Source organism: Salvia hispanica, chromosome 6 (assembly GCF_023119035.1).
Source record: "Salvia hispanica cultivar TCC Black 2014 chromosome 6, UniMelb_Shisp_WGS_1.0, whole genome shotgun sequence".
Taxonomy (NCBI): domain Eukaryota; kingdom Viridiplantae; phylum Streptophyta; class Magnoliopsida; order Lamiales; family Lamiaceae; genus Salvia; species Salvia hispanica.
In genome coordinates this window covers 4,818,960-4,834,957 of record NC_062970.1, presented here as the reverse complement: position 1 = coordinate 4,834,957, position 15,998 = coordinate 4,818,960, and the positions used below count along the sequence as shown (strand labels likewise).

The 15,998-nt window shown below is 36.7% G+C and overlaps 2 protein-coding genes across 2 annotated transcripts; both read right to left on the bottom strand.

The window, feature by feature from the left end:
• Positions 1-3,188: 3,188 nt before the first annotated feature.
• On the bottom strand, positions 3,189-8,776 carry LOC125195956 (phytochrome B). Its single transcript, XM_048094266.1, has 4 exons — positions 6,332-8,776; positions 4,886-5,693; positions 4,310-4,603; positions 3,189-3,698 (listed from the first exon to the last, which is right to left on the bottom strand). The coding sequence occupies exons 1-4, from the start codon at positions 8,424-8,426 to the stop codon at positions 3,479-3,481; spliced, it is 3,417 nt and encodes a 1,138-aa protein (XP_047950223.1). The 5' UTR covers positions 8,427-8,776; the 3' UTR covers positions 3,189-3,478.
• A 1,072-nt stretch (positions 8,777-9,848) lies between these two features.
• LOC125196308 (ATP-citrate synthase beta chain protein 2-like) lies at positions 9,849-15,825 on the bottom strand. The gene is made up of 17 exons (XM_048094765.1): positions 15,689-15,825; positions 14,613-14,731; positions 14,415-14,517; positions 13,661-13,726; positions 13,455-13,578; positions 13,214-13,348; positions 12,911-12,971; positions 12,743-12,819; positions 12,370-12,525; positions 12,143-12,271; positions 11,919-12,051; positions 11,709-11,836; positions 11,479-11,584; positions 11,280-11,356; positions 11,083-11,153; positions 10,693-10,977; positions 9,849-10,241 (listed from the first exon to the last, which is right to left on the bottom strand). The coding sequence occupies exons 2-17, from the start codon at positions 14,710-14,712 to the stop codon at positions 10,166-10,168; spliced, it is 1,827 nt and encodes a 608-aa protein (XP_047950722.1). The 5' UTR covers positions 14,713-14,731; positions 15,689-15,825; the 3' UTR covers positions 9,849-10,165.
• Positions 15,826-15,998: the final 173 nt, after the last annotated feature.

The following is a 15,998-nucleotide window of genomic DNA, read 5'->3' as shown; positions in this document are numbered from 1 at the left end:
TATCTTTAGCTAATTAGTAGTCCATCCGTCCATGAATAGGAGTCTTGTTTTCTTATTTTGGTCCGTCCACAAATAAAAGTCTCGGTTCATAATTACCATAACTGGTAAAAAGGTCTCACATTCCACCAACTCATTCCACTCACATAACATTTAAAACTAATACTCCCTCCGTCCCCCATTAAGAGTCACACTTTTCCATTTCAGTCTATCCCCAATTAAGAGTCACACTTCATTTTTACCATAAATAGTAAGTAGGTCCCACATTCCACTAATTCACTTCACTCACATTTTATTATAAAACCAATATAAAAAGGTGGGTCCCACATTCCACTAACTTTTCAACCAACTTTTCTTTACATTTCTTAAAACTCGTGCCCGGTCAAACTATGACTCCTAATCGGGGACGGAGGGAGTACTATATAGAGTACAAGTGAGGTCCATATTCCACTAACATTTCTTAAAACTTGTGCCGGAAAGAAATGGACTCCTATTTGCAGACGAATGGAATAATAACAATATATAATGGGTACGTAGTGGTTCAAATTTTAGCGCAAATTCATGATTCAAATGTAAATTAAAGTTGAAATTACTAAATGTTTTTTGTCCCAAAGTACAAGTATAATTTGGTATTAACATTAATTCAACCACATTAATTTGTACTTATATATGCGCACCATAAATACATGAGGAGTGAAATTGGAGAAGTAGAGTGTTGTTTAGATCAGACGGCTGCAGCCATAGATTGTGCTTCATGCTTGCTACTACAATAGTTTCTTGAATTTATAGGATCAATTAAAGAAAATGATGTTATATATGTTGTATAGAGTCATCTTGATACAAATAATCACCACTAAATAGTCATCGTGGTATGCAAGAATGGATTTAGATGACAGTGGAATGAAGTTGTAAGTCGAATAATATAACAATTATAGTAAAATAAAAATAGTAGTATATTTTTTGAGTAATTATAAATTACATTTTTTTTTCATTTTAATTATTGATTAGAGTATTTACTAGTATTACTGTAGCTATTATTTTAATACTATTATCAGCATTATTTATTTAATTTTTATTATTATTTACTATTGTTGTTATATGACAAATTGTATTAGTTTTTTTTATCTATTTTAATTTGATTATTACTAGAGAATTATTAATTATAATTATTATTGGTATTTACATAATATTTTTATTAAATATTATTCTTTTTATTATTCAAAAATTAAAAAAAAACAAATAGGAAAATATGAAATTTTGTTTCATGTTTTTAGAGTTTAATGAAAAGGAGAGTGTTATATTGCTAACTCAATATTTAATTGCTAACTACAACTAAATAATACTAATCATTAGATATTCAAATTAAGGGTCTAGATCATACGATCAACAAAAAACGTCAATATATATAGGTATTAAGGTCAATTTACAACAAATTAGTTGTAACTAACTTTTGAAAATTATCACATTACTTTAAAACGCATATAACTTTCTCGATTAATTTATTTTTTCGCACAACATGTATCAAATTAAAGATAATTTCATAAGGATTCTAACGAGATCTCACTTGCATATGTTCCGAAGTCAAAATTTGAAAAAAAATTCAAATTTTTTAATTTTTTCGTACACACAAATGTCAACATAGTACATGTAAAATGTCAATATAAACAATGTGTTAACATTCTCAAAGCATTGTGTTGATACTTTCGAAACACTATATTGACATTTTCATCCAAAACCCTAATTTGGTTGTTTTTTTTTTAAAATCTTTTTCAATTTAATCAATAAAAACAAAAATTACACGTGGCAAATTGTAGACCACAAGAATTCTAAAATCATATGGTCTTAATTGTAGTTAGCAATTAAATGATGAATTAGCAATTGATCACTCCCCCTAATGGAATGTCTCATCCTATATGAGGATATTTGAAAGAAAAAAAACACCTAATGCTTCAATTTTGGATCAAAAAAGTTTGGGCAAAAAATTTACTAACAAAATTGCTCCCAGATGATTTCAAACCTCCTTCTACAGAATCTTCAATGAAATTCCGGTGCAATTTGGCGCCGTTGAAAAACCTCTGCCCTATTTTGTTTCAACAACAACAATATAATTAACTACTCGGTGCGCCATGATCGTCACAATTTAGAAGATCATCATCCCTAGATTTGCCACTACTACTAAATTAACTTTGAGCGTGTGAATCTATTGAATTGTCTTTCTCACTACATGTGATTTCTAATCGAAAGTAAACTTTGTGAAAAACTAGAAAAAGTAAAGAAATAATTGTGAATTTGTGATAAATACTTAGTAATAAGATAAGCCATAAACCTTTATAAAATGAAATACTAGTACTATTTTTTCTAATATGCCGAAAAGCTATACCCATGAGCTATTACACTGAGAATAACAAGTAACAACTTCATTAATATGGATCACATGCATTTGGAAAGGCAAAAGTTTAGCTCCACACATTATTTGCGGTAAGAACATGTGCTTCATGTCGATATTTGACTCTATCCTTTCACGGGAGAACATGCAAAATATGATACTCCGTACTTTTGAAATTTTAATTTCATTTTGATATGTTTAGTTTATACCTCGATTTTGAAATTGAAGTATAGATATCAAGATAGTGCTTATAATACAGGCATATATCCCAATTCTTATAGTACTATGCAATTCGTTTGCATCCAACTAACATCCGAATGTTCACAAAGAAAACTAGGTTCAAACTTCAAACACATTGAATAAGGATGAATTTATATTTCTTATCTGACAATATATTCTATAAAATCAAAAAGTTTCTAATTCATTTACCAAGGATTGCACAACCAATGAAAAAGCATTGTTTTTCTTGACCTTCCATTCCTTGGTGTGTATTTGTACAAAATTTAATGTTGACACATGACGCCCAAAGTAAAAAAGTACTCCTAAATCCTAAATAATATTAGACAAATAAATTATTAAAATTTTATATACGTCTTGCTGAAAACTTGTAACTATTCTACTTGTTCATCATACGTTCAACTAATTTTCAAACATCAACTTAATTAATCTATGTGATGTGATAATTAATTATTGAAAGGCCTAGTAGTACATGCCCGAAATATTAATAGATGTTACGAATTAAAAATATGAAATAACGAAAATATAACATTTAGGTCTCATGGGAAAAAAGGAACAACACTAATTCTTAGGACAAGTTTAGATAATATAGGTATAGCCAATATTTATCAATGTATGCATAAATACTGTATTAAGCATATTACTCTACCTCTTCACAATAAAAGCAAAATATACACACACACACACACACATCACACATACGATCATCTCTTGTCCCCCCTCTCATATTCAGTGTGTATCAACAAAATTTGAAGTTGGCAAAAATGACCTGGAAGGTGAAAGCTCGACAATGCGTCTCCTCAAGAGCCCGGCGTGCAAAGTCTCAAGAGGTTGAGCGCGGGATGCCATCGTTCCAAATCAGTCGATACTCATTAAGGCCCTGCTGGACATAGGCAGATCGAGAACGATGAGAAAAAAGGATTTGTCTGATTCTCTGATATATTGAACTTCTCCATTCATAAGCTTCAAGAGTTTCTTGCACATGCTCAATCCTAGGCCTTCCTGAGTTGCCCATCGCCCGTTTTGGAACATGTCTTGGACGAGTTCAGGAGGAAGACCTTCACCAGGGCACGTTATCCTTCACCATATAACAAAATTAAGATTATAAAAACTGTATTGCCAATCTAAGCTCACTCAAAGGTTGTGAAGAAGATTGTCAAATCTATGGCATCAAAATGCTATCCAATGAGGAAGGCAAACGTCGGACTAAGCTCTGTCAAACTAAGAAAACTCAAAAACAATTTCAAAACAAGATGCAGCATACAGTTCACTCATGCTAATCAGAAAACAGGCTAGGTAGAAACTACACAATTTCATATATCAATTACCATGGTAATATTTGAGTACTTGTGTCATGTTGACGTTTATTTACTGGAACTATATCAACCTAACATCCCAAATCCAAAATGTTATAATAACCTAAATCCACATGAACTCATATTTTCTGGAATTTTTATTTAATCAAAAGTTCATCAAATTGAATATATCGGACCAAGTCACACATCTTAAGACATAGAGGTTATACTCGCAAATAATAATTATCTCGAATAATGACTGTCAGGAAACAGCTGGGCTACCTAATGTGTCAATACCAGGGATACTTGAATAAAAGTAAAAAAGTGATTTCATGTGAGCACAATACTGAGGAGATGATAATAAACTAGATTAGCTACAAAATATTGTCATTACCTAAATTCAATGTGCACCGTGGCCATTGATTCAGAAATTTGCTTCAAGTTTGGACTGAGTTGCATTTCTATCCAACCTTTTGAGGTTGGTGCATATCGAACCATGTTCAGTAAGAAATCAGCAAAGATTTGTTGAATTCTAAATTGATCACCGTAGACTCCGAGTGTCTTGACTTCCTCTGGTATATCGTGGATCAACTGCAGACCTCTTTCTCTAAGCAAGAACATTGCTTGGCTAACAACAGCATCGATTACACTCCCAAGTAGAAACTCAGTTTTCTCGAGCTCCATTGAACTAACAAAAGATGAGTCCAGTTCAACGCAACCAAGAAGACAAAAACTATAACAAGCTTCGATAAAAGTTAAAAGAAACAAGTCTATCAGCAACAAAAGTAGAAAGAAATACTTCTTCAACAAGCTTTTACCAAAATAACAAAATAATCGTTAATTTTTTTTTCAAAATCTATGAAGCCATTAGTGATAAGAAAAGCATTTAGTGAATCAAAAATATATGCTCTCTTATATCTGAGTTTATGACTAAAATCAAAACTCAATACAAACATTCTAAGAAACGTACCCATCCTCAATTTTTTCAAGTTCAACGTCCTTCAGAATCTTTAATAACTGCCTCTCACACGCAGCACTGGTCTCAAGGAACTGTTTCTGTTCTTCTGTCAAATTTGTGCTTTCCAGAACCGAACTAGCAAAACGTATACCACTTAATGGATTTCTAATTTCCTGACAAATGTAAGCGAGCTCTTTCATCTTTGAAACACTGTTCTTTTCCTTTTGCCTCTGGACTCTGATGGCTTGTTGCAGCTCGGGATTTACAATCTGCAAGAAACAAAAGGCTCCGACAATATGGCCCTCCGCATTCACCCTCTTGTTGGCAGTCAACAGAGCATTTACATACTTACCACTTCGGCCAATAAAGGAAAATGGGAACTCGTCCGTATCCTGACCTCCGAGTGCTTTGTGCAAGACAATCATGAATTTTGTCAATGCATCCGGTCCCTTGAGCCGACAACAACTCCCAAATATCTCCCCAACCAACATCTTTCCAATGATGTCCTCCCTACTCCACCCGGTCAGCTTCTGCATAGCGGTGTTCCACTCATAGCAAGATATGTTCTCATCCGAGGCAAATATAGGTGGAATTAGAGTGTTTGGGTTGTGTATAATTGCCTTGTAATCGCCTTGAATATTGATAAACTTATCGAACACCAGTTTCTGGCCAGTGACATCCTGACCAACAAAGCACACACCAACTATCCTGTCTGTATAATCCTTGCTAGAACAAGCATTGACCACCAAAAATATAGCCTTCTTGCTTGTTTCAGTACCAAATGTCCTCAACTTTAATTCTACATTTGTTTCTTCCTTGCCTGCATTACTTATGATATAAGAGCATTTCAGCAAAACCTATACCTATTATATATGAGCCTTATTTACAAAAGTTGATTTGCCGTTTGCCTATTATATCCCTATTATGTATTTAATCTAAAAAGGGCGACTATATCATACACATCTCTTTCTATCATAAATTCTCTACTCTTAATTTTTTTTTCTATTCTAGGGAAATGATATGCTATATACCTTATGTGAGCTTCATCCATGAGCACCATGCTCGTTTAAGGCACGTTTAGCATTGCTTGTTTTGTTTTATACATTTATTTTGATTCTAATGTATTAAAAATTGTTATTGACATTTTTTATTTTACAATATTATAAAAATCAAAGCACTATTAGTTTGTTTTCTCAATAACTTCAAATTAATGAATAAATGGCAAATGAAGCTTTGATTTTTATGAAATATAAACTAGATGTATAACACAAAACAAACAACACTAAACGTGCCTTAAACGAGCATGGTGCTCGCATAAGGTATGCAACATATCATTTCCCATCTATTATAAGCTTGCCTTAATGTTTAAGGACAAATATACTTAAGATTTATGAAATTCACATAAAAAAGGGGGAACATCCAATGGATTAAACCTATAAAAGGATTACTTATAATTACCTCTAAGAGCATGAAACAGAAGTTTTTCAGCCGCTTCTTCGGATTCTTCATGAACAAGATCGTGAACCAAGGACTTCCCCATTGCTTCCTCAACGGATAGTCCGGTTAACTCAGCAACTTTGGCATTCCACCCATTTATGCAGCCTTCACAGTCAACGGCAAATATAGGAGTCGTTGCAGTCTCTATCAACCTAACCATTTCCCTGGCTACAGAACTAAGCTCATCAATCCCTTGTAACTCCAAGTCCCCTCCCTGTCTTGCTACAACCGCCTTAGAATTGCTTCCATCGCCATCTTGAAACGACTCTCTCAAAATTAGTTGGAGAGAGTGAATTGCATCCATCTCCGCATTCTCCCATGGAAGACTCCGGCTCTTAACAACTTCTAGAAACGCATTGAATGAGGAGCGAGGATGCATTCTCAAGCCGTCATCTTTATCCTGTGGATGATGCTTTGCTCCGCCCCATTTCATCTCCTTTGCAGTATGGGAACGAAACCAAAACAAGAAATCTCGTGAAGTGATATACGCAACAGCCATTCCACACACAGCATTGCCTAAAGAAGCAGCCCCAGGATACCCTGCATCAGCTAAACTATCCGTGCTCAAACCAGTCGAACCCTCTTGAGATGCCAGCAACCATTGCAGAATATCCTTAATCTGCACCTCAGTAGGTGTGACTCCCAAAGGGTGATACCTCCCTTGGTAGTAAAGAGCTGCTCCATCACATTTCACGAGATCCATAATGCTAGGGCTCTGTGTAACAATCCCACTAGGCGAATCTCGAAGCAGCATATCACACAACAAAGTCTGCGTCCTTAAAACACGCTTCTCCGAAAACTGTGATGCCAACTGTAGCTCCATATTCAGTTGAAGTCCGAAAGCCTGCATCAGGAACTCACAAGCGTAACGAAGAGGGAATGGGATATAGCGAGCAGAAGAGTGATGACCAACAACCAATCCCCATAGCCTCATTGTGTTTCTCCCTCCAACACCATCTTTGTCGTTTCCATTGATAACAACGGCCAAAGTTAAAGAAGCAACCGACCCCATATTCGCCATGTACTGAGCATGGCAACCATGAGGCGCCCTCAGTGTTGAACCTACCAAACACAAAGGCTGCACCAATGCCTTGTCCTGAATAACTGTGACCGGCTTAGCCGAACAATCTACAATCAACCTAACTCTATTCTGCTTAAAAAGAAACCTCGAAGCCTGAGGAATGTCCGTTGATGGATAATGCAATCCAAGATAAGGATCCAAATCAGCTCTCTTACACTCCGCCACAACCTCACCATGCTCATCCTCATGAAACTTATAAACCATAACCCGATCAAACCCTGTTAGCTCCCTCAAACACTCAACTACTGTGTCACACAAAAGCTTAATGTCCCCACCGGGGAGAGACTGCAAATGTGAAATGGCTCTCACAGCAAGCTTCTGAGACTGTACCGCTCCAGCTATGGAAAGAGCAGGGTCCTCCTTCCTAGCAGGCTCTAAATCTATCACTATCCCTACATCTATCCTATGCAAAATCGCGTAAAAGGGCTTCCCGGAGTTCTTGGAATGAACCCAGACTGGATTCAATAAAGTGATCTCCCGCGCCCCAAACGCCCTCTCGAGCAGAACCGAGCTCGAAGGGTTGAAGAGGCTCCTGACATCAGTGCCAATTGTCAGAATTTCGAGCTTCTCAAGACTTGGAACTGACTGAGGCGTCAAGGACAGCATTTCGCAGGCATTTGCCGAGTAAGCAATGACGCGAAAACTCCGCTCATCGACGGCTATCATACAGCCAAACGGCTGAATGTGACCTCCGCGCTGAATTTTCGAGAAATAAGCTGTGATCTGCTGCTCGGAGACGGATTGAATGCCGGTTCTAAAGCTTTGAGTGTAATCAAAGGATTTCCCAGACTCACCGGATTGCTCGAAAACCGAGTGCAGCCTCGCGTCCACGGTGTACTGCGCCATAGCCTTGCTGACTGAATCGCCGCCCTTACCCTTACTCGTGGTGGAATTGCGGCGCTGCTCTCCTGCAGCTGAGGATTGAGCTGCGGAGGTCTGATTTTGGTTAATCTCCTTGCTTTCTGAGGCAGACATTTCATCAAACAGCTTGTGTGTCAGGAGAAATTGAGCTGAATTGGGCGATCAGTCGAGATCATATACACGTGACTGTGCTTGGTAGCCATTCATTTTGTCGAAATCTGTGGGATCAGCTCCTTTTCGCAGTCGAGAAATTTAGGATTGAGGATTGAAGAATAAAGGGGAAAGGAATCATGGGAGAGATCATTTTCAAGGAATTTTCTTCTCGAGTGGGTTTTGTTTGATGCAGCTTCTTGATTTTCCGTGCCGTTAACAGTCGCAGTTAGAGCATTTAAAGTTTGGGGCTTATTTTCTCTCTTTATTGTAAAGGTGTATTCGAAAACTGAGTTTTCAACTTAGATAAAATTTCATCTTAGTAGAAACTAGAATGGCAACACACACATAATTAGATATCAACATTGGCAAGCACTATTGACTAGTGAGAGCAGCTTCATACAAGTTTAGCATGTTAGTGTAAGATCAGTCAATTCATACCGTTGTATTAAATGTGTGCGTGACAGTTGCATGCAAGTTTGTATACATGATTTGAATTTATGACTTGCGTCCAAGCACATTCGAAGCTAGAAAACATGTGTTTAGAAACAAAAATAAGTTTTACTTTGAATAAAGGTCGTTTATACATTTTCAAGTCAAATGGTTACTCTTAAAAAGTACTACTATAGTATAATTTGACATGTGTTTTAATAAATTGTTTAGAGTGTGTAATGAGGGGAGAGTGACAGTGAAGTATTGGTTGCACCCACCCTTTTCATTGAATCCAAAATCATATAAAAACCAGGTCGAATAATTTTCTTCTGGAGAGGTAGTATTATAAATGACAAATGTATATGGTAGCTAACAAAAAATAGTAGTATATTGTGATTAAGTATATATTGAAATAAAATATTAAATACAACAAGAAGTCTCACTCTAGCTAAAGGTAAATATTTACTTTTGTGATCTTATCCCATTCCTAGTCCTAGGTGAGGTCCAACATTTATGAAATTAAATTCTCATGGACCTACCATTTTGTCTACAAACTTTTTTGGAAAAATTATTTTGATAATTATTCGTCCAATCTTGATTCTGAAAGCTCGTGAGTATAACAGTACAAGATTGATTTCGACACTACTTTGTTTGTTAACTCGTGCATATGCTTATTAATTATCCAATGAACTAGAGTACAATGGACTCCAATATATACACTACATTCATTCGAGAATAACATTAATTTATTTGAAATAAATTATGAATGTCAGCATTTATAAGATAAATTTATTCGAAAGAAATTATGAATATCTGAATTTGTATACTCCTATGTATCTTGAAAAAGTTTGTTGAAAGACATGATTCTGAAAGTAATTTATGTCTATATAATCATAACCTCCTAGAATTTGTAAAATCAATACAAGACAAGATTGAATATATAGGAGAATATCATACCAACAAAGATGTTATTGTATTATTAAAGAGTGACAACAATAGCAATGTGGAGAGAGCAGACACTCCCAAGTTAAGATACATCAAAACTAGTAGCACAACTGAGATTATGATTTTCTATTAGATTTTCTTAATGACTACAGCACAAGAACGTCCCGATAAAGGCGAGTATCCTCCCTACGGCACATTCTGATGTGAAGGAGTTTCTCCATGGCAAATTTTGGCCAGCACGAAAACCGAAAAAACGACACAATGAATTGACAACAGGAAAACTTTGAACAATAATGCCATTGCTAGGCAGGCATTGAAATGTATGTTTACTTGGTGTAGAGCACATCTTCCCATGGGTGACGGTAGAGAGGCTGTTTCAGTCGCTTCTGGTCAAAAGTGTGCCTGAGATTCAGAGAAAAACGGAATGATCAGATGAATATTGTTGTGTTGCAGCTTGAAGAAGATGAAATGCAGTCAAAAACTAAAGCTAAGCTCATAATCAATGGGATTTTTGTAATTTTATGGTGTTTTGTTATATTTGATCTGGAATTCTGGATCATGACCTGAAAACAGTCTCATATCAGAACTGGTCTGGCCCGAAAGACCGACCTGATCTTGAGACGGACTAGGCCACATTTTTTAGTATGGCTCAGAATAGGGAAAGTCCAAAACATATCATTTGGTCCGAAAACGCCCGACTTTTAGGTCGGGCTATGCCATGCTTCTGTTAAATCCGGCAGATTTTTATCAGCCCGGTCCAGATTCTACCTTTGGCCCCACGGGCTCAGGCTGGACTGAGCTGGGTTTGATAGCTCTAGACAAGAGTTCCTAAAAATGGAGAAGTAAAACTCACCCAATGAGACCTATGGAACGAGCCAGCACGAAGAGGCCATTGAGGTAGCCAATGCCAACAATCTCATCAATTTCTTGCTTTGTGAACATGCCACTACCAGCAAGAAGGTCCAAGAATAGGGAACCAATGGCACCATCGACGTTGAGGACTAGGTTGTTTGCCTTTGAAAGGGTGTAGGTTTCGACTTCAACTGCATATTCCATGTATTTCACAGATGGAAAGTTGGTGCGTGCAAACAGTTGAAGTAACTCGACTCTCTTATCTCTGTTGTCACCCCTCTTGATTCTGTTGGAATTAAGGAAACGTAATTGATATTCCAGTTCAAAAAAAGTACAGTAAAACTTAGACACGAAAACAGAACTGAGAAATAGAGGATGTTGTTAATGTTACCTGTGCCCAATGCCAGGAACGCGAATACCCTTCTTTTTCATGCTTTCGACAAACTCATAAGGAGTAAGACCCTGAGAGGAGAAACCATGTCAACATGCTTCATATCCAAGAAAGGTCGGGGAAGAGAAGGTAAATAGCTCACTTAAAACACAACACAGGAGAAGCTTATTGTTTTTGTCACTTGTGTGGAAACTCACCTTGTCATAAGCATCCTTGAAGTAACGAGCAGCATCATCAATAGCACCACCAAATCGTGGTCCAATTGTCAATAAACCTGTTTTGCAACGAAAGATTACTCATTGACCATGAGATTAAACCTCAAAAGCCTAGCTGTTTTGACAGGACTGTTTTTCTTTTGTTATGTGAGCACTGAGCAATGATAGATCTGCAACCTACCTGAGACAAGACTGGAAACGAGGTCTTTTCCAGCTCTGGCTGTAACAATGGTATTGTGAGCACCAGAGACGCAGGGACCATGGTCAGCACAAAGCATGACACAAATCTGGCATGAAACCGTATATTAGTCGACGTGTAAAGTTCAAACAACAAATGAAAAGGAAAACAACCCCCCTCTTGGGATTGATTGCCATGATTGTCAGGTCAGCACAAAAGATAGTAAAGAATACCTCAATAAAGCGTGTGCAGTAACGTGGGAGGCTTCGTTTGAACCACAACAAAGAGATGACATCACCAACACCTAATCCTTGTTCAACAATGGATGACATAGGGACACCAGCATACATTGGCTCTTCACCTGCCATTTGAAACAGTCGAGTTTAGTCACTCAAATAGATATCAGTAATATAGCATGTACACACTAGAGAACACTCTCGTACCTCTATCATCAGAGATTGTCGAAATAATATGTGTTGGAGCTCGAACTTTTCCACTCTTAATGGCACTGCTAAGATCCTCCGGTATTTGAGGGGGTTTTACCTCCTTTACTTGGGAAATCTTTCCAGCCTCAGCCTAATATAAAGAACCAATCATTTAAGCCACATGCCGAATAGAAAGGAGAGTAAAATCTAGCTCCAGCATTATGAAATTACCAAGTACATACCAATTTCTCGAATGCTTCCTTGATTGCACCTTCAAATGCCTCAAAAGAAGTGGGAACAACAGCTCCAGCTTCTCTGAGTGCTTCATTCTTGGCCTGTGCAGATTCCATCTCTCCACCGCTCTTTGCCCCCTGATTACAAATAATAACAGAATCTGAGATATATAGTCCATGTCGTAGAATGCTCTAAAGCATGGCTCTACAAGCAAGAACTTAAGGTTAATGCTTACCGCATGACCGAATTGTACTTCTGACTTGAAGAGTGTAGCACAAGTTCCACTGACCCACGCAACGACGGGTTTATTGATTTTCCCCTGTTTAAGGGCCTCAACTAGGGAATATTCATCACGTCCACCAAGCTCCCCGAGAACGACTATCATTTTAACCTAGTTTTGTTCAATAAACCAAAATTAAATCTGAGTATAAAGATGAGACCACTTCAAATAAAGTGACTGCCAATTTAAAACACATATTCTGCATCTTTCAGACCATACCGATTCCCAAAAGAAACTTAGCAAAACTGAGTTTGTTTATGAATTTTACTTCAAGAGTAACTACAAGACAATAAGAAAACAACTGCAGCAGGGTGTGGGTGTTAAATACCTGAGGAATGTTGTTGAATCGCAAGACATGATCAGAAAGTGTTGAGCCAGGAAACACATCTCCTCCAATTGCAATACCTATCGAGTCATTATCCACATGGATTTAGACTATTTTACTCAACAGAGGCAACTAAATGGGATTAGAATATGGTAGAGAAAAATGTCCAACCTTCATATATCCCGTCCGTGACACGAGCAATTGTGTTGTATAATTCATTAGACATACCACCCTGTAGTTCAGATATAAAAGTTAGATGCTGCAGTGAATATCATGAAACATGCTATCATCGCAGATACTTAAATTCAGATGTAACAGGAGAGTATGCCTAAGAGATTCAACATTCAATCAAGTAATTAGTTGATAATAACTTAGGCTTTAAACTAGTTCGCTATATACGCAAGATATATCTTTGTACTTCAGATGGAAAGTATATGAATGATAGCAAAAGGAGGCTAAGCAATGGTCACCCACAGATTTTGATACGAAGCCAACAGACCCCGGTCTGTACAGTTTGCACTGTATAATATTATCAATTGTCCCAGCAGTATCACCGATCTTAAATGCACCAGCTTGAATACCTCCGACTGTTGCTGGACCAATGACAACCTAACCAAGTTCATGTTTGCAATTAATATATATTTCATACTGCTCAAAATAAAGAAATGAAATAGAGTTCAAATGATAAGCTCCGGAAGACATCAAAATAGTTTACCTTGTTGTTTGCTTTGGCATAGGCAATCAACTGCTTGGCGTCAGACTCAGGGACACCTTCAGCTATAATGGCCACAACTTTGATTGTTGGCTGCTTGAGAGCAGCCATAGATGAAGCTGCAGCACTGCAAGATGAAAAGTACAGTTATGAGAAAGATAAAATAAGCAGAAAATCTCACTTTTTTTTTTGACTTAGGCAAGACAAACCTTCTGAATGATGCAAAGTTAATGAAAACATCAGCTGTCGGATGCGCAGCACAAGCGGCTTCGATACTGCAACAGAGGAGAAAATTCAATCTCATGTCTTGCGATTTGATGAGAGGGGGGATAAAAAAAGGGAGAGCAATAATGCAGATGATTATTACTATTTTTAAATTATTCATATAATAGGAGCTCTCCTCATTTTCATTATTAAGGGAAGGCAGTTTCTGCAGATACATGTAAAAACCTTAAATAGTGCCAAGAGGGCCTTCTCTACAGCATAGATAATCTCCAATTTTATTTTGTTTTCCTTGGGTTGGGGGGTTGAGGGAGCTCAATCTTACAGCAGAACAGAGTTGGAACTGTCACGTGTAAATATTTAGTACTTTTTTATATATTGATATCCAGTTAGTCATTTTCAAGTATATAAAACCAATTTACATCTAAAATGTAATCATGTGGAAGTAGGTAGAAAGAAGGTATCTGATTGGTTTTATCTATCTAACTATCCCATCAAGAGAATGGTGCCATACTAAAATATATACATGCAGTTATTTATATAAAGATGTTTAAATGGCAATCATTAATAAATCAAAAGTAAAGCTCTATGGCTTTTATATCCATACAAACTGAAAACATGAGCATTATATCTCTATGCCTGTTATATTGCATCAGATACAAATCCTAGGTTGGCCGCTTTAACATCTAAAACCAAGGCAGTGATGAATGCAAAAACTGCATAAAATAATGTAAAACTTACGCAGAATGGACTGGAATCGCAATTTCCTCTTGACCAAAAAATAGTTTCTGAAATCCCTCAGAACCAGGATTTATAATTCCTGCAACAGATGGTGTTTCCCTGCCTGAACTCGCAAAAAATGAGAAATTATTTGTTAATTTAAGAACACAATCTTATCTCAAAAGCAGCTGACATAGAATGGTTCAGTTAATTTTTTACCGCAAAGGAAATCAAAATCAAGCATCCGCTGAATCGGCAGTTGCTTGTAATTATAAAACAATGCTTGAGTGGTTTTTGAGAAAAGCTGTCCTGTCGCCATGGTGTTGACAAAACACCTCCTGCATGCAACTACAACATCAGAATACAAGCTACAATTTCCATACCAATCGCTACCAAAGATGCACAGCAATTTCCTCCCAAGTGATGAGAAGCAAAAGATATACAGCTATTCCCTAACCTTTTGTTATATAACCCCTTCTAGTGAATTTTATAAAAGAAGAAACAGCTTCGAGGTTTCAGTTTTTTATCTTATCATATGGTTAAACATGCCAAATTTGCAGCATCAACATGCATTTTTCATACCAGTCCTACTACTAAACAGATCAAGGTATAATAATCTACACACTACTTTCATGATCACAATCATGTATAAAACATGGGACAAAATTCCCATAAACAATTGCAAATCCCCAAGCAAGCAAATCTAGAACACTATTTTGAATACCAACACTACTTTAATACGATGATCATCATTTCCAACTAGAGAAACATCGATTTTCAAGCAGATCACTCCCTAACTACATAAGTCTTCTTTATTGTTCTGATCCTTGTATCCTAGCACATTCTCGAACAAATTCAATGCATTCCTAATTCTCTCCACCCAAACTTTCACAGACACAACTCAGATCATTACTGAATTCACACATTCTCGACCTTCAACGGCATAAACACTACTATGAAATCAATAAACCAATACAATTACACATACGATCCACTGGATTCACCACAAACAGCTTGAGTAAAAGCATCAGCTCAAATCACACTATAAATACAATTCAACACAGATTTCCTCGAAAACATCAACAAAGAATACTTAAAAAATCAAACAGAGATCCGATTATTCAAACCTCATCTATCCACAAAGGACATTAACAGGAATCACAAATCAGCATAAAAAATAACGCAATATAATAAAAACAGATCTGTAAGATCCGAAAAACAAACACAAACGGCATAAATCACAAAACTCCACCAAATCCAAATCCAAAAAAATGAAATCGAGAAAATGCAGCTACCTTATCAGTCAAATCAAACTCCAAAGCCTACGACGAAGATTCAGTAGTAAAATCTAATCTGTTACTGCGTAGGAGAGGAGTAGGAGGTGGCTGGATTGTAGTGACTATGCATACATATTTATATATAGATATAGGGAATGAAGAGTGGGTTGTTAGTTTGTTAATAGAAGGTGTGCTATCAACAGTTGAATAAAATAATAATTTTATTTGATTTGGATCTAAAAAATCAATGTTTATTTTCCAAATTAAAATTTTCATTAACTGGCCGCCATGTGAATTTGGAAGTTAGCAAATAGCAAGCCAATTTCTT